This window comes from Colobus angolensis, unplaced genomic scaffold (assembly GCF_000951035.1).
Source record: "Colobus angolensis palliatus isolate OR3802 unplaced genomic scaffold, Cang.pa_1.0 Scaffold146, whole genome shotgun sequence".
Lineage (NCBI taxonomy): Eukaryota > Metazoa > Chordata > Mammalia > Primates > Cercopithecidae > Colobus > Colobus angolensis.
This window is the reverse complement of record NW_012114555.1, coordinates 8,163,613-8,189,518: the sequence shown is the minus strand read 5'-3', so window position 1 is coordinate 8,189,518 and position 25,906 is coordinate 8,163,613. Positions and strand designations below refer to the sequence as shown.

At 39.3% G+C, this 25,906-nt stretch overlaps 1 protein-coding gene across 5 annotated transcripts in view; it reads right to left on the bottom strand.

Annotated features, from left to right (window-relative positions):
• KCNIP4 (Kv channel interacting protein 4) overlaps nt 1-25,906 on the bottom strand; it is a 1,232,493-nt gene that overhangs the window by 118,620 nt on the left and 1,087,967 nt on the right. For all 5 annotated transcript variants that reach the window (XM_011935672.1, XM_011935676.1, XM_011935675.1 and 2 more), the window contains one exon: nt 6,788-6,912. In XM_011935672.1, the coding sequence (XP_011791062.1) occupies nt 6,788-6,912 (125 nt within the window). The remainder of the gene's footprint in view (nt 1-6,787; nt 6,913-25,906) is intronic.

Here is a 25,906-nt window from a genome sequence, read left to right as displayed (position 1 = left end):
AAACATCTAAATGCCATAGAATATATTAGATTGGTGTGAAAGTAATTACGATTTTTGCCATTGAAAGTAATGGCAAAAAAACACAATTTCTTTCGTACCAACATAATGTATACCATAAACTAATGCTTAATATATTTCAAGATGACATTACTTAGTCATTATGAATTCTTAATTACATTATGAAGTTTAGTTAGTTTTGTACGTAGAAGAATAAGGAAAGAACGGAAGGGCTCTGTTATCTTTTAAAGATATTAAGTAAAACATTTATCATTTCTCTTCTTACCTACATGGATATTAACAACCTAAATTTTGAAAGGATAGTTTCATGTCCAGAGAATCTAAGCCACTGTTCAAGCTCAGAAATGGCAGTGGTAAGGTTTGAACCCTGGACAGCACTTGCACTATGTCAGTCTTTGGAAGTCAAAAGGGAAGTCGTGTTAACTGCTTAGGCTTATAGACAATCATCCCTTCAGAAAGCCCTTCTTGTTGGAAATCTGACAGACCTGCTAAGGCAAAGGAAATAGCATTTTAACTCTGTTCTTACCTTAATTCTAAAGTACATGAATAATACTTTGCACTTAAGAAAGGCTTTTTATCTGAGTCTTTCAAATGCTGAACAAAACCAATTATTACCCACCCTCCTTCCTGGTTGAAAGAGAAGATTTTAATCCCGAATTTGCTGACAGAGAGACAGAAGCCAGCAGGAATGAAGTGATTTACTGAGGGTCACAGAGTCTATGAAAGCGTTCAAGAATAACCCTGAGGGCTTGTGACAAAAGAGCAATTGCCTTATGCAATTAGCAGTGAATTCCTCTGTCCTAATCACTGCATCTTATTGTTTCTCATGCAAAGTTTAGGGGAACTAAACTTCTTCTCTCTCCTTTCCAACCATAAATGGAACTTAGTGCTTTTTATGTAAATATACTTTGTCAAAAACATAGATCCCTCTAATGTTATCCTCCATTTGTTTCACTGTTTTTAAAGATCTTACTGCAGAAGTTCCCAAACACTTCGAATGGGGTGGAAAAGCCCCATCAAAGAATTCAGATGTCCTGCTGGTTCCTTTGGCTACAACATCAAAACTCTTGCATAAATGGAAAAAAAAAAAAGAGATTAAAAAAAAGTATGATTCTGTTCTTGATGAAATGCCCAAGGAGGGTGTCTGGATAACAAGCCAAACACTGAGAGTGGGATTAACTGCGTTTGAGATGTGACTGCAGAACACGTTCAGCTGCTTTGCTCTACAGGGATCGCTGCCTCCTCACAAGCTCCACTGTGATGGATACACCCTACGGGACCCCCAGTGAGTCACACCTTTTCAACTCTCCTCATCTTGAGTGCTGAGATATGCAGAGCGTGAGGTCCCCTGAGCAGACTGTGCCATGGTCAAGCCTTCGTGACCCCTGTGACCCACATGTACATGTCCAGAAGGTCTCCTGGAGCCAGTAAGTCTGGGACAACAGGAAAACCAGAAAAGAAGAAAAACGGCTAGTACCTGTCTTAGCTGATTAGGCAACCTTGCAACATTCTACCATTGTAGCATGCTCTACCGTAACTGATCAATCAACCTCGTGACACTGTGCTCTATGGCCCCTCCCACCTTGTGATAATGTATCTTGTAACCTTCTTTCCCTGCCCGCAATAAATGGCCCCTAATTGTAACGTTCCACTGCTTACCCTAACCTATGAAATGAGCTCCAATCGCACCACCCTCCACCCTCCCAAAAAGGGCTGACTCCCTTTTTGGACTCAGCCCACTCGTACCTGGGTGACTAAACAGCCTTGTTGCTCACACTTTGCCTGTTCAGGTTGTCTCTTCAATTAGGCGCGTGCATAACACAGAGCTGATGGGATGAGATGCCACATCCATGATTGTACTACCCATTACAGAACCAGATTCTGTGTTGCTGGCTTTGAAGAAGCCAGCTTCCATATTACAAGGGAGCCTGCAAGAGGGCCAGGTAAAAACGGACTGCAGGTAGCCTCTAGGGGCTGTGTGGCCCCACATTGACAGCCAGCAAGGGGAATCTCATATGTGCAACCACAAAGAATTGAATTCTGCCAACAACCACAGGAGCTTAGAAAAGGATCCACGATCCAGAAAGAAATGCAGCCCAATCATGATACTAATTGTGGCCTCATGGAACTCCAACCAGAGCACTTAGCTAAGTCATTTCTGAACTCCTGATCCTTGGGACAGTATATTATGAACGAATGCTTTCTAAATCCATTACTAGATGGATTTAGAAATCCATTTAGTGTTTGGCAAATAGTTACCTGACGATAGAAAATGAATATAAACATCCTTCTAGTTTAGATAAAAAAGATAGATAGTAACATAACATTTTATGTCAAAAGGACATTAGCAGGTATTAAAGTGATGCCTTAATGATATATTTGATTCTAATGGATAATTTTACCTATTATAAAGGAAGCAGGGAAAGATTCCACAGAAGGAACCAGGTATCTGAAGCACAGAGGTCTAACTATTTGCAACTCATCCTGTGCCTTAAAAATGGGAAGAATAGGCTATATATTATTAATTAATGGCAGAAAATGCCAAAGCAGCATTGGCATCACTATATTAAAACTTAATGCCCCAGTATATCATTTACAACCACCTAAAATTGAACTGAAGCTATAACTGGTTTTGAAAGAGTGCAGCAAAGCAAGATTATGAAACAGGTATATTGATATTTGTGTGACCTTTTGACCATTTGTTCTCAAATGTGGCTTTCTGTTCACTGTCTGTTGAAATGTAAAATATTTTTAATAAATTAAGGACTTCAGATTAAAAAAAAGAAAAATTCCCAAGCATCATCCCAGAGTTAACTGAATAAAAATCCTCAAAAATAAGACCTGTTACCTCTCTCCAACCCCTACACACACACACATACACCCACACACAACACACATGCACTTCATATACACATCAAAGACTTCATGAGGTTCCAATGTAGCTAGCCTAGTCATTGGTATTTGCCATAATAGAGCTCATCACTAACAGGTCACTTCTTTTTGTGCTAGAAGCACCTTGTATATGTTATATATCTAGTTCAATGGTTCTCAATCTTGCCCGCACAATATAATTACTGAAGAGCTTCATAATTCCTAATGCTGAAGCTTTTTCCTAGAGCAATTACATCAGAATCACCAAGCATAGTAGCCACTATTTTTAATTTGTAAAGCTCCCCAGATGGTTGCAACATGCATTTAAGTTTGAGACTGCTGAGCTGTAGATAATAGTTTGCGTTTTCTGCATCCTTCCTAATACATAATTATGTAGTCCAAAACCCAAACACTGCCTGGGAGGTATGTAGGCCAACTATGACAGTCCCACTTTGACAGAACATACAGCTGAGTTTGATCATTGGGGACCACACTATAAGAATTCCTTTTTATTGAACTTCATGTTTATTATATTTATTTCTTTAAAAAAGTGCAATCGTTATCATTATCCCAGTTTATAGACAAAGACACACGGTCTCCTGAGATAGAGGGAACTGCCCAAATGAGTAACATGACCTGAGGCTGAGTGACACCAAAGCTTATGATGCCTGCACAAAACCAGTGATTCTCAAAGTGTAGTCACTGGACCAGTAGCATCAGCATCACCTGGGAACTTGTAAAAAAAAAAAAAAAAAAAAAATGCAAATGCTGTGACCCAATCCCTACCCTACTAAGTCATAATCTTCCAAGATGGGGCCCAGCAATCTGTGTCTTGACAAGCCCTTCAGGTGATTCTGAGGCTCATTATAGGTAGACAGTGTACTATATTCTTCTGTCTCTATCAGCTGCTCGCCTTTGGAGACTCAGCATCTGGCAAGAGACCTAAAACTGTGTGGGCGCCTCAGTGAGTAAGATGAGGTGAGGGAGGAGGTTTTTCTCTTGCTATCTTCCCTTCCTCTCATTTCCAATTTACATTAACAATCTATGTTGAAAATGTGAGGGCATGTATCAGAGATACCATATGGGAAAAAAATGATGGAGTTATGCTGGTCATGTTTACTTGTAGGGGTGCCTGACTATGTTGAGCTACTTTCACACAAGTGTGGCCATTTTAATATGTTGACGAATGGTTTATCCTTTGAATCAAAGTATGGAGAGTTTTCAAAGTTTCATTAAAAATGAGTATCCCAACTGTTTCCAGGGAAATGAATTTGTGATCTTAAGGGCTTTGGGGTAATTGGTGTTGAGGGAACCAAGGCAGTTGGTTTCCTTTCTCAGATGGAAGCTGCTTCAGTTTACTACCATGCTATAAAACCCAAGTGCCGCTGACCTGCTTAGTGTATTTCTGCTATGCTTAGGGTTCATTTATTAGAACTGTACATTTGACTGGGAGAAATCAAAATTAAAAGGCCACTTGTGTTTGATTTATCAGAGATGTCTATTAATATTTTCTGAGCAAACGGCAAAGTCTTTTAAAGAAGTATATAAAATAGGCTTTTGGTATATTCAGATCTGATGGAAATTTGTCTCTTGGGGTGGGGTGAGATGGGAGAAAGAGAAAGCAATAAAGACTGAGAAGAGAAAAAAATAGAGAAAGAGGAGAATGGGGAAGAGCTGAAAAGAGACAATAATTCACAAGGGGAAGAGACAGAAGAGGTAAACCAAAAAAAAGGAGAGAAAGAAAGGAGGAGTGAAGAAATAAGAGGTGGGGTCAGAAGGATTAAAAAAGGGGAAAGAAAAGAGTTTGGGAAAAGGGGGGAAGGAGAGAAAAGGAAGAAGAGAAGGACATATGGGCCACAAAAAATAAAATAAAGCAATGAATGCAGACTTTGGAGCCTAGCAATTTATTGTGAAGTGGCACTTGTATTAGACATGCTGCAGAGATGCTGGCTCCAAAGGTTAATAATGGCAGTAATCATGATTCCAATTTACAGCAAATGCAATGAAAGGCAGCCAGACCCCAAACAGAGAAACCCTACGGGATGGCAGTGGAATAATAACATAGCAGCAGTCGAGGAATACAGGGATGCTGGGAGATTGGATTCAGTTCTCCTGTGTTCGACAACTATTTTGTATCTGGTGTACAATCCAATGTTAAAAAGAAAAAAAAAGTATACTTACTACTAGATGTCTGAATCAGAGCAAAGAAGTTTAGGTGTTCACATGAACACATTTTAAGTTTTATTCTGTGATTCGCCTCCTCTGAGCACTGACTTTTAGTCCAGATTGGTCTTTTACACCTCCTTTCCTTTCTGTCCTTGCTGCTCATTGTTTTTCTACTGCCAGTCATCAGTACCGCTGTTTCATTGCAAATGCCTGCTGTCTCTGAAGCAGAGCCATTGCAGAATAGGCATAACTACTCATCCTCTTTCCTAGTTGTCAAAGCCCTTTTCTCTTTATGCAGGTTTATTTATATGTATTGTCTTGATAGATTACCCATCAAGATTCCTTTTAATCAGCGGTCTGTGTGTGTGATGAGCACTCATCTCCATTACAATCTCCTCTGTCCCCATTACCACAAAGTCCTAGCTCTTTGCAGATCATTAAGTTTTGGAGGAGAAACAAACTTCCTCTGCATAATAGAGGGAGAAAAACTTAGAAAGCCCAGGGAAAGGAGAAGGGGGTGAGGAGCAAGAATGGGAGAAAGACAGACCCCATTCATTCAGACAGATGGTGGAAACTTGTGTGCAGTGTGCATGTGGAAACCCTATAAAAATATTCTGCAGTGTCAACTACCGGTATGAATTCTCTGAGTAAATTGTTGTCGTGGATCCCAAAGAAGAGGCAGAGATTCTTATCCGGTCTGCACAAGGTTGGACAAAGGCAGCAGTTGTGGGGGGGTCAGATGTGAAGAGGATGGAATTAGAAGAAATCCTTGGACATCACAGACTTCTACATGCCGTGGAACTGGGGATCTTAGGGGATGGGTTTCAAAAGGGATCAAAGCAATTTAATTTGGATCTCCAGGGGTGCCTGTAGCTACTTTGGTTTCCATATGTATAAGAACAAACTATATGTTGGGGTGTATATGCTATTTGATACATAAACATTTGATGCCTTTAAGGATGACCTGTTTTCAAACAGATTCATGACAACAAGTTTTCTCTCCCTGTTCAGACCATAAGCTCCGTAAGGATACAAGTGTATCTTCTCTGACTTTTGAATAACCTGCAGCATCTAGTTTAACCCTTAGCACATACGAAGTGTCTAGTAAGAGACTGTGTCTCATATACTGCCTGGATCCATTCACTTTCTGTCACCCCACCCTCTGGGTTTTTTCCGGACTCTCATTCCCTTTTGGAGATGATTCACCCAGGAGGGAGGTGCATCTGCACACCTGGATTGCAGAGAACCAGGTACAGTGATGACTACAGACACCTCTGGTTTACAGACATTGGCAGCATGGTTTTTTCAACTATGAAAGTTACAGTAATTATCCTCCAATGCCAGGAATGGAATCCCTTGATAGACCTCAATCTATATTCAAGACTCAAGTCAAGCACCAGCCTGTATTTAAAAACTAAGGAAACAATGGAGGTTTATTAAAATTATGTCATTATAGTTGACAAAGAGAAAATATTTCAACCGAGAACTGAATTGAATAAACCTTTCTCAGAAACTCTCTTTTTTTAATGGGCAATTACAGTGTACCAGCATGGGTGTGCCACAGAGGATCAAAGTCCACAGATACTGATTATATTCCTATCTAGGAAGGATCAGTATGAAATACACATATGATGGGGCTCTCACAGAATGGGATATTTTCCCCCTTTTCCTCTCATGTCTCAGTGTTCCTTTGGGAACTGTGTGAAGGTAAAGTCAAAAAGAAAGTTCTTACATTCTTAAATCCTCTGTAAAGGATCTGAAGCTCTTTCTTGGTAAATTTGCTCTGGGCTTCCAGAAGCTCAAGGGCCTCAGGCCGATGCCTGACGGTGGCCATCTCCAGTTCATCTTCCACGCTGTCTGTGGAAGAAAACAAGAAAGAGTCTTAGGACCAGCCGCTGCTCACCAAGGCTTACACATAGCAACACAGGAAAACAGAAGAACATGTCTGCTAATGTCTGTGATTGGCCACAGAGGAAGGACCCTCACAATGCCAATAAGGCCTTTACATTTCCCAGTTTAAGCGCATTAAGCTACAACACTTGTACATGATTTCTTTTGCATATTCTTGTCATTAATGTAGATATTACAACTCTAGCATTTTTTTTAAGATAACAAAAAAGAGCACAGGAATTTATTTCAGATAATCAGTGCATTATATGATTACTTCAAATAAAAAGTTTAAGTAGTAATATACATTACTCTATAAATCTAACAGTGTAGTAACATATATTTCTTTATTTTTTCCAACATTTAAGTTCAGAGGTACATGTGCAGGATGTGCAGGTTTCTTACATAGGTAAAGGTGTGCCACAGTGGTTTGTTGCACAGATCATCCCATCGCCCAGGTATGAAGCCCGGCATCTATTAGCTATTCTTCCTGATCCTCTCCCTCCCCCAACAGGTGCCCAGTGTGTGTTGTTCCCTAGCAGTGTGTCCATGTGTTCTCATCAATCAGCTCCCACTTACAAGTGAGAACATGCAGTGTTTGGTTTTCTGTTCCTGCATTAGTTTGCTGTAGATAATGGCTTCCAACTCCATGTATGTGCCTGCAAATAAAATGATCTCTCTCCTTTTTATGGCTGCATAGTATTCCATGGTGTATATGTACCACATTTTCTTTTTCCAATCTATCATTTGTGGGCATTTAGGTTGATTCTGTGACTTTCTAATTGTGAATAGTGCTGCAACGAACATATGCATGCATGTATCTTTATAATAGAATGAATTATATTCCTTTGGGTATATACCCTGTAATGGGATTGCTGGGTCAAATGGTATTTCTGCCTCTAGGTCTTTGAGGAATCACTGTACTATCTTCCACAATGGTTGAACTAATTCACACTCCCACCAACAGTGTAAAAGTTTCCCTTTTTCTCTACAACCTCACCAGCATCTCTAGCATTTTTAAGGTACAGTTAGAAAAACATAAGAGATCACCAGTAGTCCAACCTGGAATTTGTTTCTATATAACAACCACTAGTTATAAACAATGGACTTGCCATTTAATAATAATCAGTTTTGTCCCCTATGTATAAGGCAACTACAAGATAGACTCTGCTAATGTTCTCTAAGGATTCCATTGAAATCAGATATTTTTCACAGCTACTTGGGAGGCTGAGGTTGGGGGATTGCTTGAGCCCAGGAGGCTGAGGCTGCAGTGAGCAGTGACGGCACCACTGCAGTCCAGTCTGGGTGACAGCATGAGACCATGTGTCAAACAAACAGACAAACAAGAAAAGAACCTTAGACTGTCAGAATTGAAGGACATCTGAAGAAAGATATAAGGAAATAAAGAAGGAAACCTCCCTAATTCATTCTATGAAGCCAGCGTCACCCTAATAACAAAACCAGCAAATGATATAACCAAAAGAGAACACTACACACTACAGACTGATATCCTTGATGAACATATATGTTAAAATCCTTACCAAAATACTAGCTAGCCAAATCCAACAACATATCAAAAAGATAATTCACCATGATCAAGTGGGTTTCATACCAGGAATGCAGGGATGGTTTAACATACGCAAGTCAATAAATGTGATACACTACATAAACAGAATTAAAAACAAAAATCACATGATCATCTCAGTAGATGCTGAAAACCATTCAACAAAATCCAACATTCCTTTATGATTAAAACTCAGCAAAATTGGCATAGAAGGCACATACCTTAATGTAATAAAAGCCATCTATGACACACCCACAGCCAACATAATATTGAATGGGAAAAAGTTGAAAGCATTCCCTCTGAGAACGGGAACAAGACAAGGATGCCCACTCTCACCACTCCTCTTCAACATAGTATTGGAAGTCCTAGCCAGAGCAATCAGACAAGAGAAAGAAAGGGCATCCAAATTAGTAAAGAGGAAGTCAAACTCTCACTGTTTGTTGATGAAATGATTGTTTACCTTGAAAATCCTAATGACTTCTCCAGAAAGCTCCTAGAACGGATAAAAGAATTCAGCCAAGTTTCTGGATAGAAGATTAATGTACAAAAATCAGTAGCTCTTCTATACACTAACAGTGGCCAGAGAATCAAATCAAGAACTCAACTCCTTTATAATAGCTGCAAAAATATAAAATACTTAGGAATATACCTAACAAAGGAGTCAAAAGACCTCTACAAGGAAAACTACAAAACACTGTTGAAAAAAATCATAAATGACACAAACAAATGGAAACACATCCCATGCTCATGGATGGGTAGAATAAATATTGTGAAAATGACCATACTGCCAAAAGCTATCTACAAATTCAATGTAATCCCCATCAGAATACCACCATTATTCTTCCCAGAATTAGAAAAAACAATTCTAAAATTCATGTGGAACCAAAAAAGAGCCTGCATAGCTTCATAGCCAAGGCAAGACTAAGCAAAAAGAACAAATCTGGAGGCCTCATACTACCTGATTTCAAATTATACTATAAAGCCATAGTCAACAAAATGGCATGGTACTGGTATAAAAATTGGCACATAGACCAATGGGACAGAATAGAGAATTTGGAAATAAACCCAAATACTTAAAGCCAACTGATCTTTGACAAAGCAAACAAAAACATAAAGTGGGGGAAAAGATACCCTTTCAACCAATGGTGCTGGGATAATTGACTAGCCTCATGCAGGAGAATGAAGCTGGGTCCTCTTCTCTCACCTTATACAAAAATCAACTCAAGATGGATTAAGGACTTAAATCTAAGACCAGATGTTGTAAAATTTCTAGAATATAACATTGGAAAAACTCTTCTAGATACTGGCTTAGGCAAGGATCTCATGACCAAGAATCCAAAAGCAAATGCAATAAAAACAAAGATAAATAGCTGGTACCTCATTAAACTACAGAACTTTTGCATGGCAAAAGGAATAGTCAGCAGAGTAAACAGACAACCCACAGAGTGGGAGAAAATCTTCACAATCTATACATCTGACAAGGGAATAATATCCAGAATATACAATGAACTCAAATCAGTAAGAAAAAAAAACAAACAATCCCATCAAAAAGTAAGTTAAGAACGTGAATAGACAATTCTCTAAAGAAGATATACAAATGACCAACAAACATGAAAAAATGCTCAACATCACTAATGATCAGGGAAATGCAAATCAAAACCACAATGCAGTACCATCTTACTCCTGCAACAGTGGCCATAATCAAAAAATCAAAAAACAGTAGATGTTGGTGAGGATACAGTGAACAGGAAACACTTCTGCATTGCTTGTGGGAATGTCAACTAGTATAGCCATTATGGAAAACAGTGAGGAGATTCCTTAAAGAACTAAAAGTAGAACTACCATTTATCAATCCCACTACTGGGTATCTACCTAAAGCAAAAGAAGTCACTATTCAAAAAAGATACTTGCACACGCATGTTTACAGTAGCACAATTCACAATTGCAAAATCACGGAACCAACCCAAATGCCCATCAATCAACGAGTGGATAAAGAAACTGATATATTTATATAATGGACTACTACTCAGCCATAAAAAGGAATGAATTAATGGCATTTGGAGTGACCTGGATGAGACTGGAGACTATTATTCTAAGTGACATAACTCAGGAATGGAAAACCAAACATCATATGTTCTCACTGATTTGTGTGAGCTAAGCTATGAGGACACAACAGCATAAGAATGATACAATGGACTCTGGGGACCTGGGGGGAAGAATGGGAAAGAGGAGAGGGATAAAAGACTACAAATATGGTGCAATGTATACATGGGTGATGGGTGCACCAAAATCTCACAAATCACCACTAAAGAACTTACTCATGTAACCAAATACCACCTGTACCCCAATAATTTATGAGGACAAAAAAGAATTGAAGGACATCTGCTCATTTTACAAGTAAAGTGAAAAAAGAAATCAGGTATTTTGACTTGAGCTACAAAATAAAATGTTCAGATTAGGTGCTGACATGGGTAAAGTAACCAGCAACCAGTTGGTTTCATGGGTACATACTGGATGGACGGGGGCCTACGGGATGTTCTATTTAGGTCCATTTTGTAGTGAATAGAGTCAATAGGTATAGATAAGCTTTAAAATATTGTACTTTGCTTTGTGAATTATGTTTACACTATAATTTCTCAAAGATGTTTTATGCAAAAGGGAATTTCGTGCCCATAGATGTTTGGAAAATGCTGTGAACTTTAATATAATTTTGTCACAAAATATTAAAAAATATAGGTTTGAGAAGACCTGTAACAAAGAGTCCTGTTTAACTTTGCATAACCCAAATGACCCCAAAGGTATTTGTCCACAAAACCTTTTCTGGCCCAAGTAACATCTGGTAATATCTGCACATTTGCCCTAGGGTCATGTAAGCACAAGTCTGAAAGATTTGGAAATATATTAGGGTTCAGGTGCTTGTGTCTCAAAGAATATCATCCTTCAGTCCGGCTCCTTTGAAGTAGGGTCAGATGGTGGCCTATAGGAATTCTCTCTGTTGTGTAAATCAATCCACACCTCAGATGAAGAACTTAGCAGGAAGAAAAACATCCAGGCTCAGTATGAAGCCATGGCTTCCCTTTTCTATCCTTTCTTCTTGACATTCTAGACTCATAGAGAAGGATATAAGGATAACAGTCAGCTCCTCTCGTCCCAGGACCACTAGGACCCCAATCCCTTGTCCCATGGGTCAGTTGGAAATGTAGTCCTCTATGCCAAAGTCGAGTCATTTTTGACACTAATAATGCTACCTCTTGCTAACATCTGCTCCTCCTTATTGCTCTGCCTCACTGAGAACATTGAGGTGCCAAAGCTCTCACTTAGCAGAGAAGAGAAGGTCAGTGGTACCCTAATCTTAGCATATCTTAATTATTGCCCTCAAGGAGTTTACCAAAACAACAACAACAACATTGGTGATGAAACAAACACTTGGAGTGGCTATATTTGTGAAAATGAGTAATAGATAAAAACAAACACTTGCTTTGCACTTTTTATATTATAATAACTTATCTGGAAAGAGTGAAATGGAAAAGCTTCAGAATAGTGATTGATAAAAAAAAAAAAAAAACAGAAAAGGACATGAAAAGATGAGAAGGCTAAGAATAAACTGAGCAGACAAGGATAAAATTGGTGGGAAAGTAAGTAGTTGTGCTCCTAAAGTATGTGGGAAGAGCTAAAAGTAGCTGGAAAAAGGCACCTAGGCATTAACAAATTGATCTGGGCTTTATGGGGAAAATCAAAAAAGCCAAAATGGGGCTCCTTCAATTTTCTCCTTCATTCATTTGAACAAATGGGTTGATTCTATTCAACGGGTCCTGAGATAGAAAAGATGACGGAAAATGTTGCTTTTAGACTGCTGTTGATCCAATGACTTCAACTATGTTGTATGACTGTATTTGCCAATGCAGGAGTAAATACCATGCAACAGACCTTACGTAAATAGATAATATCAAATAGAAAGGGTGTGCTTTCTTGAACAACGTCTGATGCAATCTTCTTTTGAATCATTTATAGTGCAATTTCTTCAACCTAAAATGTTCCACTTTCCTTTTCCACATGTTAAAATGTATATATCTTTCATGATCCAATTTAAAGATAAGTGCCTCATCTCTGAAGTCTCTCTGGATTGCCCCACCATGCAGAATTGATGACCTCCTGGTCATCGTTCCTACACTCTGGTTCTTGTCTAGCATGTAAAACATAACATCACGATCTGCTCATGTTTGTTTTCTCCATTGTGCGTTTTTTTGCAGACAAGATCAATATCTAACATGTCTTGTTTATCCTCTGAACCTAACAGGGAGTCTGATACTCCTTTGTCACTTAAGAATAATCTGGCAAATGATATTCCCGCTCAACTTTCTGATCCTCTCCAATCCCTTGAATATTTGCTGCCCTATAGGGAAATAATTTTCAAACTGAAATTTGTGGCCCGTTGGTGGACCTCAAATGTCTTCTTCAGAATCACTATGTTCTCTATTCATTGTGTTGGGAAATACAGCAAAAGTAGAGAGGATTTTAATTAAATTTTCTGAGCAGTCTTTCAATCATAACATAACCTTGTCTAGACCTAGTGACCCTCTACACAGGAAAGAAACAAAACAGCGGATTAACTTCTGGGCCTCTGTGTTGGGCAGCAATCTGAACTGTGCTACAAACAGAGTTTCTTTCTCTGCAGATGCAAAGTCTGAGACAAAAGACACAGGGCTGGAGGATCAGTATAACTGAATTAAGTGTGTATGATAGGATGATCATCACATGCAGCATTTAAAGAAAAAAAAGAAAAAACAACAACAACAAAAAAAACAAAAAAAACGCCCTTGAAGTGTCTGCCTGTGGGCTCTCTTGCTTTTCCAGCAGTCTGGTACCTTACTTCTTAATCACTCCTACCTGCCAAAGGGCTGTTTCTATGTCTACGCAGCTGACAGGCTCTAAAAACAAAACTGAAATCATCAGCAATCAGCAGCCTACGGTAAGTTAGAAAAGCAACACCACTACCATCCTGGCTAACACGGTGAAACCCCGTCTCTACTAAAAATACAAAAAAATTGGCCGGGCGTGGTGGCGGGCGCCTCTAGTCCCAGCTACTCAGGAGGCTGAGGCAGGAGAATGGCGTAAACCCGGGAGGCGGAGCTTGCAGTGAGCTGAGATCGCACCACTGCACTCCAGCCTGGGCGACAGAGCGAGACTTCGCCTCAAAAAAAAAAAAAAAGAGCAACACCACTGAACCCAATCAACTCTGATTCCTGGAGGCAAAGTGTGGGGAGCACAGCATGATTCCCATGTGGGACTATGAATTTTCGTTGTGACTCAGCCACCTTGTAAGAGCCTGCATTTTGGGTGGTTTTAACCCAGTGCCTAACATTTATCGAGCCCCTGTTGTATCCCAGGAGATGGGCAAGGTGCTTGATTGGCATAATCCTAATCCTCACAATAACCCCAGAGTGAGGTATAATTGTTTATTTTTCACATACATGGAGACTGAGTCTCATGGATGTGAAGAAATTCATGACCAGAAGTCAAATATGTATTTTTATATATATATATAAACATATAGATATAAACATATATATATATCCTATGCATATATATGGGTTTCCGTATGTATGCACAGGGACAGGAGTTACACCCCAGTCTTTGATGCTACAGCTTATGTTCTTCCCATTTCGCCACAGTCTCTTTCAATACCAACAGAAATAATGATATAAATAATGATAACCTCTCTTCTCTGTTATTTTGTCAAACTCCTCAGAAAAGTTAACTATATTCATTAGATCTGTTTTCTTGCTCTCCCCTTAATCTACTGCAGGCTGACTTCTGGTTCTGTGGTGGACTGAATTATGTCCCTCCTCAAATTCATATGTTGAAGGTCTAACCCTGTATTTGGAGGTAGGGCCTTTAAGAAGATAGTTAAGGATAGGCTGGGAGTGGTGGCTCACACCTGTAATCCCAGAACTTTGGGAGGCCGAGGCGGGTGAATCACCAAGGTCAGGAGTTTGAGACCAGCCTGGCCAACAGGGCAAAACCCCCGTCTCTACTAAAAATACAAAAAATTAAGCGGGCGTGGTGGCGGGTGCCTGTAATCCCAGCTACTTGGGAGGCTGAGGCAGAAGAATCCCTTCAACCCGGGAGGCAGTGGCTGCAGTGAGCCGAGATCTCACTATTGCACTCTAGCCTGGGCAACGAGAGTGACGATACATCTCAAAAAACAAAAACAAAAAAAGGCAAGGATACATAAGGTCATAAAAGCCTTGTAGGATTGGTGTCCTTTTAAGAAGAGGAAGACACGCCAGGAATGTTGGGGTACCTCAAATGTCTTCTTGGGCTCACGGAAGAAAGGCCATGTGAAGACAGAGTGGGAAGATGGTGCATGGCTGGTATCTGGACCTTGAACTTCCAGCCTTTAGAACTGTGAGAGAGTAAATTTCTGTTGCTTAAGCCAACCAGTCTGTGGCATTTTGTTACGGCAGCCCTAGCAAGCTAATATATCTACCTATATTCAGATGACACACAACACTGATAAAAGCAGGTCTTGCTATCCACAAAGTTTGCACAGTGAGTACTGGGCAGTTTGCTAGCCAATTATGTCATTTAATCTTCACAACACCTTTCAAGAGAAGGATTATCATCCCTATTTTATAAATGAGAAAATTGAGGCTTGGAAAGTCTAACTTCGCCATAACTCAAGTAACCCTTGGCCAAACGGCTCGTTAGCAAACAAGGTGAAGACAGGTGTCTTCCAGCAGCCCAAAGTCCAGGTTACTGAGCACTGTGCTGAGAATGTCAATAGCAACCATCACCCTATGGAGAACTTTTGCTCTAAGCCTGGTTGTATATTATCTCATTTTAATACAGACAGAAGTTCAGTGAGATAGCTACATTTTACAAGAAGTCATGTAGCCCTCATTTTACAAGGAGTAAAGTGGGACTCACATTTCTTAAATAACTTACTCAAGGTCACACAGCTTATAAATGACAGGGCTTGGATTTAATCCCCGGCTTTTTGACACCAAAGACCATGAGCTTAGTCAATATGCTATTTTAAGAGATGGCAACAATTAAATTACTCGGTTCAAAATCCTAGGGGATAAAAGATTTTAAATCACAAACTAGTTGGCTGCTGAGCCTCCAATGCCTCAATTTCTTTCCAGGGAAAATATGCCTCCGGCACCTTCAGGAGATCACCAGACCAGCAGACAAAGCTGTGCTGGTAAGAAACACATGGTAGAATAAGGTATGAAGTGATGGGATCTCAGAGCTAAACCAGAACCAGATGGGACTGGGGACTCCGGCCTCTGGAGTCATCTCCAGGCCATGCCGACATATCATCACTCAGTCATCTTGCAGAGGAGCCAATTCAAATGTGTATTTGCATCCAGAGATAAGCGAAATACAAATAGTATTTTAATTCATGTAGCTTCTAACAAATTTAATTTTAATCAGACAACAAATTCCCAAACCCAGACACCCTTGAGCTTCCTGGCTGTCTCTTTTTGTCCTTTGTTCTTTAGATTTCAGTCTCTCAGGGCCGAGGTTGTCCTAAGTTTGACTCAACAGTCCCCTCAGGCCATGACATAATTGGGCTAGAAACTGGAATTCAAATCATCTGGGAACAGAATGAGTTTTAAAAATAGGCATCATTCTCCCCTTTCTCACAACTTCTCTTAAAATACAATAGAAGCTTGGTACAGCTCAACTCATAATTATGCAAATTTGACTCTGAGGTCAAACCATGCTGTCCAGAACACTACTACAGAACATCTTGCCTTACGAACAAATATGAGTGTGAGTCCTACCTTCTGAAGACATGCTTTGGAAACAAGTCTTCTAATGCAGAAACCAAATAATATTATGAAGAATAATGTCACTTTTTGAGAAAGCTGATTCAGAACTCAGGCCGTGTGCGCAGAGGCAAGTCCTTGCCTATAAAGCATGAAGCATTGCGAGGCTGTTGGCTTCGTTCTTTTACTTAGGTCCTGCCAAAATACTGGAAGGATTATCTTATTTGGCACACTGAAGGTGCTGCATAAGATAATGTGAAATAAATAACTACTTGAAGCATTCCAAGAATAGTGAGTGTATCTGCAGCAGGTCCCATTTCTTTTTTTTTGCTTTTCTTCTTTTTTCTTGAGATGGAGTCTCACTCTTGTTGCTCAGACTAGAGTGCAGTGGCGCAATCTCGACTCACTGCAAGCTCCGCCTTCCAGGTTAAAGTAATTCTTCTGCGTCAGCCTCCCAAGTAGCTGGAATTAGAGGAACGCCCCACCACACCTGGCTAATTTTTGTATTTCGTAGAGATGGGGTTTCACTGTGTTGATTAGGCTGGTCTCAAACTATTAACCTCAGGTAATCCACGTGCCTCGGCCTCCCAAAGTGCTGGGATTCTAGGTGTGAACCACCGCACCTGGCCCCATTTCTAAATACAACATGACTTATTTAAAAATAGATGTATCCATTTGTCATTCTAAAGATATTATAAATATTGTAACTTTAAAATTCTATTTGAGCTGAAATAAATTTGTCTAGACAAAGCTTCAGCCTGCTTGACTTATATTGCTTTATCTCGTTGATAAAAATACCCTCTGAGCCATGACTCCTAATGTTTACATTTTATTAAATTGGCCTAATAGTGAGTTGATCCATATGGCAATAACGTCATGAAGTTGACCACTTTCTAATGATATGTTATATATTATTAGATATTCAGAAGCTTGGTCCAGTGGTGGATACTGGAGGAAGATTTCCAGTGCTGAAAGATTCTTGACCACAGCATTCAATACTATTCCTGAGAACCTCTAGGATAAGGAGGTGATGCTATTGTTTGTTTAATGTTCAAGTCTGATATGTCAGGACAAAGAAAAAGCTGCCTGGAGGAAGATTTCCAAAGCGAATTTTCATGGCACTGTTAATATACTTCCGCCCTTCTTTTCTACTGCAAAAACGTGTAGGGGGATGACAATATACTCACCATTCCATTCCTTGATTCCACTGCTCACAAAGCTCAAAGAGGCTGGCATGATAATCAGCTGAGGAAATAGTTTCTTGGGTGGGGAACGTGCTGAAGTCCGCACAGCTGTGCGGCTGATGAGTGTGGGCAGGGGGAGCCAGGACCTGCCCCAAACCTGTCTTTCCTCTTCCTATTACATCATTTGACCTCCTTGGATAGAGAGTTTAAACTGGGGCCAGGCCCTGTAAGCAAGTCTTTAGGCTTTGACAATTTTAAACGCTTTATTGCAAGAATGCAGAGGTCTGGGAACTCCCTTGCCTTTTCCTATCTTTATTACTATTCACCCAGTCACCTACCAAGAATTATTTTCAGGTGCACATGGAGAGTATAGAAGCAATTAATTCCAAGCTGATCACACACAGGCTGCAAGTAGAGAGCAATCAATCCTTTCGAAACACTGCAGGCATCCTAGGTCTTCCCAGACCATCCTGAGCAATTGGAATCCTGATGTTTTAGTTAGTTTGACATGTATTTCTGCAACCCTGGCCCTGAATGTATGTTAGAACCAAATACAAAAACAAATAAACACCAAAAAATGAACAAAACCATTTATAATTAGTACTTTATCTTATTTAATATTTGTATATCACATTGAAAATGAACACTGCTTGGAAAATGGCCATTTAGTTTGAACGTCTTCTGTTATAGGTGCTTGCTGGCAATGACATTGCAATTTCCATTCCAGGAGAATGAGAATTGCTTTGCAATTTCATAATTGAATTCAATCACTTATGAAATATAACAACCCAGTGGTGAACAGCTGAAGCTATTTGTCACAGCACTTATGAAATAGATTGTCTCCACCTTATTTGTAAACATAAATAACTCTTCAACAAGCTTAGATTTTAAAAAATAATCACCTACTTGGAATGCTTATTATCAGCATTAACCATATTATTACTACAGCATCATGAATGGTAGGAGTTGTTATTATTATTATTATTATTATTATTATTATTATTATTATTATTTTGAGAAGGAGTCTTACTCTGTCACCCAGGCTGGAGTGCAGTGGTGTGGTCTCAGCTTATTGCAACCTCCACCTCCTGGGTTCAAGCGATTCTCCCGCCTCAGCCTCCCAAGTAGCTGGGACTATAGGCATGTGCCACCACACCTGGCTAATTTTTGTAATTTTAGTAGAGACGGGGTTTCACTTTGTTGGCCAGGCTGGTCTCAAACTCCTGACCTTGTGATCCGCCTGCCTCGGCCTCCCAAAGTGCTGGGATTACAGACATCAGCCACTGTGCCTGGATGAGTTATTATTTTTTAGGTGGTAGGGTCTTAACTGATTTTTGGTAAATGAGAAAAACAAAAATTATATTGCCGGTCATTATGCACAGACAGAAAATCTACAATAGGAATGCTGAGGGGGCAAAGGAAGGAAACAAGAAATTTCATTGAATTTACACATAAGGACAGACCAGAAGAGACTGATATTCTCGTCAGGAAAGGCAAAAGCTGAGAGGGATTATGAGCAAAGAGAAAACTTTTTAAAAGCAATGGTACATGGAGAGAGATGAGGAAAGCCCAGATTAGTTTATTAAATTAAAAATGCCCTATCCAAGGAGTGTCTCATGAACTTTGATAGACTTTCTACTATTTGCCCTAAAAATCTAATAATAAGACACATGTATGTGTATATTTATTACAACACTATTTACAATAGCAAAGGCATGGAATCAACCTAAATGCCCATCAATGGTAGACTGGATAAAGAAAATGTGGTGCATATATACCATGGAATACTACGCAGCCATAAAAAAGAACAAGATTATGTCATTTGCAGAAACATGAATGCAGCTGGAGGCTATCATCCTTAGCAAATTAATCCAGGAACAGACAACCAAATAACATATGTTCTCACTTATAATTGGGAGCTAAAAGCTAAGAACACATGGATACATATAGGGGAACAAGAGACACTGGGGCCTACTGGAGTGTGGAGGGTGGGAAGAGGAAGAGGATTAGGAAAAATAATCAGTACTAGGCTTAATGTGACTGCCAAGTGGGTTCACCTTACCCACTGCCTCGACAGAGCCAATTTATCAAGACAGGGAAATTGCAATGGAGAAAAAAATAATTCATGCAGAGTCAGCTTTGCGGGAGACCAGAGTTTTATTATTACTCAAATCAGTCTCCCTGAGCATTCAGAGGTGGGAGTTTTTAAGGATAATTTGGTGAGTAGGGGCTCGGGAAGTGGGGAGTGCTGATTCGTCAGGTTGGAGATGGAATCATAGGGGGCTCGAAGTGGGGTTTTTTTGTGGTCTTCTGTTCCTGAGTGGGATCTCAGAAATGGTTGAGTCAGATTATCGGTCTAGGTGGTATCAGCTGATCCACTGAGTACAGGGTCTGCAAAATATCTCAACCTCTGATCTTGGGTTTGACAATAGTGATGTGATCCCCAGGAGCAATTTGGGGAAGTTCAGACTCTTGCAGCCAGAGGCCGCATGACCCCTAAACTATAATTTCCAATCTTGTAGCTAATTTGTTAGTCCCGTAAATGCAGATTGGTCCCCAGGCAAGAAGGGAGTCTTTTCGGGAAAGGGCTATTATCAATTTTGTTTCAGACTCAAACCATACACTAAATTATTTGCCAAGATTAGTTTAGCCTACGCCCAGGAATGAACAAGGACAGCTTAAAACTAGAAGCAAGATGGAGATCTCTTTCACTGTCATAACTTCCTCAATTAAACTTTTGCAAAGGAGGTTTCATTCATACCTAGGTATTTACGACCAGACAAAATAATCTGTACAACGAACCCCTGTGACACCAGTTTACCTATGTAACAAACCTGCACATGTACTCCTGAATTTAAAAGTTAAAAAAAAAGTTGAATACACAGAGACAGAGAATAAAACAATGGTTAAAGTGGGGAGGAACTAGGAAGATGTAGTCAAGGTATAGAAAGTAACATATAGGATGAACAAGTCTAGAGATCTTAAATTACAACATGAAAATTATAGTTAATATTCTATTGAATTTGGGATCTTTGCTAAAATAATATATTTTAGGTACTCTTGCTACATATGAAAAATGGGTAACTATGTGAGATAATGAATATGTTACTTGATTATAGTAACTGTGTCACCATCTATATGTATATCAAAACATCATGTTGTATACCATAAATATATATAATAACATTTCAAAACGTTTATACAACTTCTGAAATTGAGTCAGTAATAAAGAACCTGCCAACCAAAAAAAGCCCTGGACCAGATGGACTCACAGCTGAATTCTACCAGACATACTAAGAACTGATACCATTACTACTAAAACTACTCTAAAATATCAAGGAGGAAGAGCCCCTCCCTAACTCATTCTATGAAGCCAGCATCAGCCTGATACCAAAGTCTGGCAGAGATTCAACCAAAAATGAAAATTTCAGACTAATGTCCCTCATGAACATAGACACAAAAATCCTCAAGAAAATACTAGCATATTGAATCCAGCGGCACATCAAAAAGTTAATACACCACAATGAAGTAGGCCTTGTTCCTGGAATGAAAGGTTGGTTCAACATATGCAAATCAATAAATGTGATTCACTACATAAAAAGAATCAAAAGCAGGAACATTATGATCATCTCAATAGACACACACACAAAAAAGCTTTCAGTAACACCCAATATCCCTTTATGATAAAAACCCTCACCAGAGTAGGCATCTAAAAAACATAGCTCAAAATAATAAGAGCCATCTATGACAAACCCACAGCCAACATCATACTAAATGGGCAAAAGCTCCAACCATTCTCCCTGAGAACTGGAACATGACAAGGATGCTCACTCTCACTACTCTTATTCAACATGGTATTGGAAGTCCTAGCCAGAGCATTCAGGTGAGAGAAAGAAATAAAAGGCATTTAAATAGGAAAGGAAGAAGTCAAGCTATCTCTCTTCACTGATGATATGACTCTATACCTAGAAAATCCTAAAGACCCTTTCAAAAGGCGACGAGAATTGATAAACAACTTTAGTAAAGTTTCAGGATAAAAAAGCAATGCACAAAACTCAGTAGCATTTCTACACACCAACGATGTCCCGGCTGAAAGTGAAATCAAGAACACAATCTCAATTGCAGTATTCACAAAGAAAATAAAATACATAGGAATACAGCTCACCAAGGAGGTGAAAGATCTCTACAAGGAGTACTACAAAATACTGTTGAAAGAAATCAAAGTGACACAAACAAATGGAAAAGCACTTCATGCTTGCACATTGAAAGAATCAGTGTTGTCAAAATGACCATAGTGCCCAATGCAATTTATCGATTAAATACTATTCTTGTCAAACTACGAAGAACATTCTTCACAGAATTAGAAGAAAACTATTCTAAAATTCATACGGAACCAAAAAACAGCCAGAATAGCCAAAGCAGTCCTATAGGCAAATGAAAAAGTAAAACGGAAACAGAGCCCAAGACATCACACTACCTGATGTTAAACTCCACTATAAAGCCGCAGTCACCGAAAGAGCTTGGTACTGCTGTGCACACAGACGCCTAGACCAATGAAACAGAAGAGAAAACCCAGAAATAAAGTCACACACCTACCACCGTCTGATCTTTGACGAGGCTGACAAAAACAAGCAATGAGGAAAGGACTTCCTCTTCAACGAGTGGAGCTGGGATAACTGGCTAACTGTACGCAGAAGATTGAAACTGGACCCCTACCTTTCACCGTATACAAAAGCTAGCTCAAAATGGATTAAAGATTTCAATGTAAATCTCAAACTATAAAAATCCTGGAAGACAATCTAGGGTGTACTTTTCTCAACATCGACTGTGGCAAATAATTTTTGGCTAAGTTCCCAAAAACAATTGTAACAAAACAAAAATAGACAAGTGGGACCTAATTAAACTCAAGAGCTGCTGCACAGAGGAAGAAACTATCAATAGAGCAAACAGATAACCTACAGAATGGGAGAAGATACAAACGATGTCCCCAACAAAGGCCTAATACCAAGAATCTGTATGGTAGGGAACTGAAATCACCAAGCAAAAAACAAATAACCCCCTTTAAAAATGGGCAAAGGACATGAATAAACATTTCTCAAAAGAAGACACAGAGGTGGTCAACAAACATGAAACAATGCTCAGCATTACTAACCATCAGAGAAATGTAAATCAAAATGACAATGAGATACCATCTCATACCAGTCAGAGTGGCTATTATTAGAAAGTTCAAAAACAGATGCTGGTGATGCTGCAGAATAAAGGGAATTCTTCCACATGGTGGGAATGTAAATTGGTCCAGCCATTGTGGAAAGCAGTCTGGAGATTTCTCAAAGAACTTAAAACAGGGCTACCATTTGACCCAGCAATCTCATTACTGGGCACACACCCAAAAGAAAACAAATAATTCTACCAAAAAGACACATGCACTTATATGTTCATTGCTGTGCTATTCACAATAGCAAAGAAGTGGAATCAACCCAGGTGCCCATCAGTGGTAGACTGAATTAAGAAAATGAGGTACACAGACACCACGAAATACTATGCAGCCATAAAAAAGAAGGAAATCTTGTGCTTTGCAGCAACATGAATGGGGCTGGAAGCCATAATCCCAAGCAAATTAACATAGGACTAGAAAAACAAATACTGTGTGTTCTCACTTCTAAGTGGGAGTTAAACATTGAACACACATGGACATAAATATGGGAACAGACACTACAGACCTCTGGGACAGGCAGACGTTAAAAAACTACCTATTGGGTACTATGCTCTCTGCCAGGGTGACAGGATCCTAATTCCAAACCTCAGCATGATGCAATACTCCGATATAACAAATCTGAACATGTACCCACTGTATCTAACATAGAATTTGAAAAAGAAGAACATTATTGTAAAGAGATAGACATATGGAAAATGTATTTTTGCAAAATGTCATGCCTAATTCGTAAGATGTTACTGTGTTGCTTTAGAAAGCAGGCAGTAAACAGATGGAATTGATTACCTAATGAGTTAAATAGAGTTTGGATAAGCATAGTTATAATAAATTTTTGGTGGTATATTAGAGGGATGATTTGCAGCTAATATCAGTGATGACAATAGTATTCTGCACTAAAACATTTATCCATCTATGTTTAAAAAAGCTATTAGGAAAACTGAGCAGTGATCTGGGTTTTGTTATATTCCTTCTACTTTTAAGCTAGTTTCCTCCTTGGCCTTAATTCCCCCACATGTTTAATGGCATAGAAAGAGACAAAAAAAAAAAAAAGTAGTAGTTAATATTATAGAATAAGGTAACTGTGGGCATTAAATGAGATGGTACATGTGTCTGGCACATAGTAAACATTCAATTAATGATTTGTTGTTCATATAATGTATAGTAGTATTAGTATTATTTGCAGTAATATCTAGTGTTACCTTCAACACTAGGAACAGAACAGTGCCTGGGAGTGCTAATTCTGACAAATTATTCAGTTCCTCTGAGCTTTCCTTCTTGGGTCTATTTCCCAACTCTGGCACTGGACAATGTGTTTAACCTTTCCAAGCCTCAATTTTAAAATCTATAGACTGGGGATAATATTTGTATCAATTTCTTAAAGTTGTTTTAAGAGATTTAATTACTGGCAGGCAGTAATAATAAATGACAGTAATGATGACTACTAATAATTATTGCATACGTTCTAATTGAGGTGTTATTCTAGAACATTTAGGAGTGAGGGGTCTAACACAGCACTTTCCAAGTTTGAAACATTTTTCTGACTCTTGTTAGCTCTGTGTCACCTTGGGCAAAGTGCTTAGTCTATGCCTCAGTTTCTATATCAATAAAAGGGGAAGAGCAATGGGACCTACTATAAAATGTTGTCAGGAGGTTGAAATAAAATAATGTGAATAAAACATGTAAAATAGTGGCTGGCACATAGTGTTTAAAATACTTATTATATCGCTGAATTATTAAAATGTTCTTTGAGATGAGTATGATTTTGCCTATTTTCGATGGGTACATTGAGGTACAGAGAGATTGAATAACTTGTCCAAAGACACACAGTGATAAGGTTTGGCTCTGTGTGTCCACCCAAATCTCATGTTGAATTGTAATTCCCGGTGTTGGGGGAGGGACCTGGTGGGAGGTGACTGGATCGTGGGGGTGGATTTCTTCCTGGTTTCTTGTGATAGTGAGCTCTCACGAGATCTAGGTGTTAAAAGTATGTAGCACTGCCCCCTTCACTCTCTCTCTCCCACTCCACCATGTGAAGAAGCTGCTTGCTGCCCCTTCACCCTTCCATCACGATTGTAAGTTTCCTGAGGCCTCCCCAACCCTGCTTCCTCTACAGCCTGTGCAACTGTGAGTTAATTAAACCTCTTTTCTTCATAAATCACCTAGTCTTAGGTAGTTCTTTCTAGCAGTGTGAGAACAAACTAATACAGACGGCAAGGGTAATTCTGTTTTGAAAAAATCCTTGCCCCCCACATTGTACCCAGCTGCTTCGTTTTGCAGGCACTATTTGCTGTTGAATTGCTAATCATGGGATCCACTAGAAAACACAGCTTCCTGAGGATCATTTATACTCTTCCTGTTTGGAATTGATAGGGGAATAAAGACCATCTTTTGAAATAGAATTTGAGACAATAACTGAGCTTTATAGTCTGTCATTTCCTCCCCCACACCTTATGATTTAATATCCTGGATGGTTTTCTATTCCCTGAATAAAGCCTAAATTGTCAACTTCTGTGTTTTTGCTTATTCTATCCCCTCTAAATGAACTTGCCGTTCTTCCTCCTCAACCTACTCTGTCTCTATTCTCTAAGGCTCATTTCAGTGGGGAAGGGGCTTCGCAGAGGAGAGGCCTCCTGCGACATTCACACACCCTGTGCACTTATCAGTTCTGATGGCTTTATGTATCAATGACTTCTTTGAATATCTGTCATTTCCTTTGTGATATAAACATTTAGAGGCAAGAGATCTATCTTGATTATCTTCTTACCACTAATGCCTAGTATGGCCTGGGCATTAGAGACAATTTATTCATTTATTCATTAAATATCGATTGAGTGCCTATTATGACCCAGGTATTGGTCAAGGTACAGTGGACACTAAAATGAACAAAAACAACAAAATCTTCTCTCCCATGGGCCTGAAATTCTAATGGAAGACTCACCAATTGGACATCTGAGTGGTGATGTCAAGTGGCTGGATGGAGACATGGTTCTGAAATTGATGAGCACAGTCTGGCTGAAGATGTGAATGTCAGAGTCATCACTGTATAAGTAATATTAAGACCATCAAACTCAGTGTGATCACTAAGGCAGTATACATTGGCAGAAAATATAACAGTACTTCTTTCGTTTATGGAATGAAGGAATACATTTAAAAAAAAACTAAAAGGGCCAGGGAGTGGCAGGGACTCCAGAGTAGGAAAGCTCAAAGCAGGATCAGCCTAGAAATG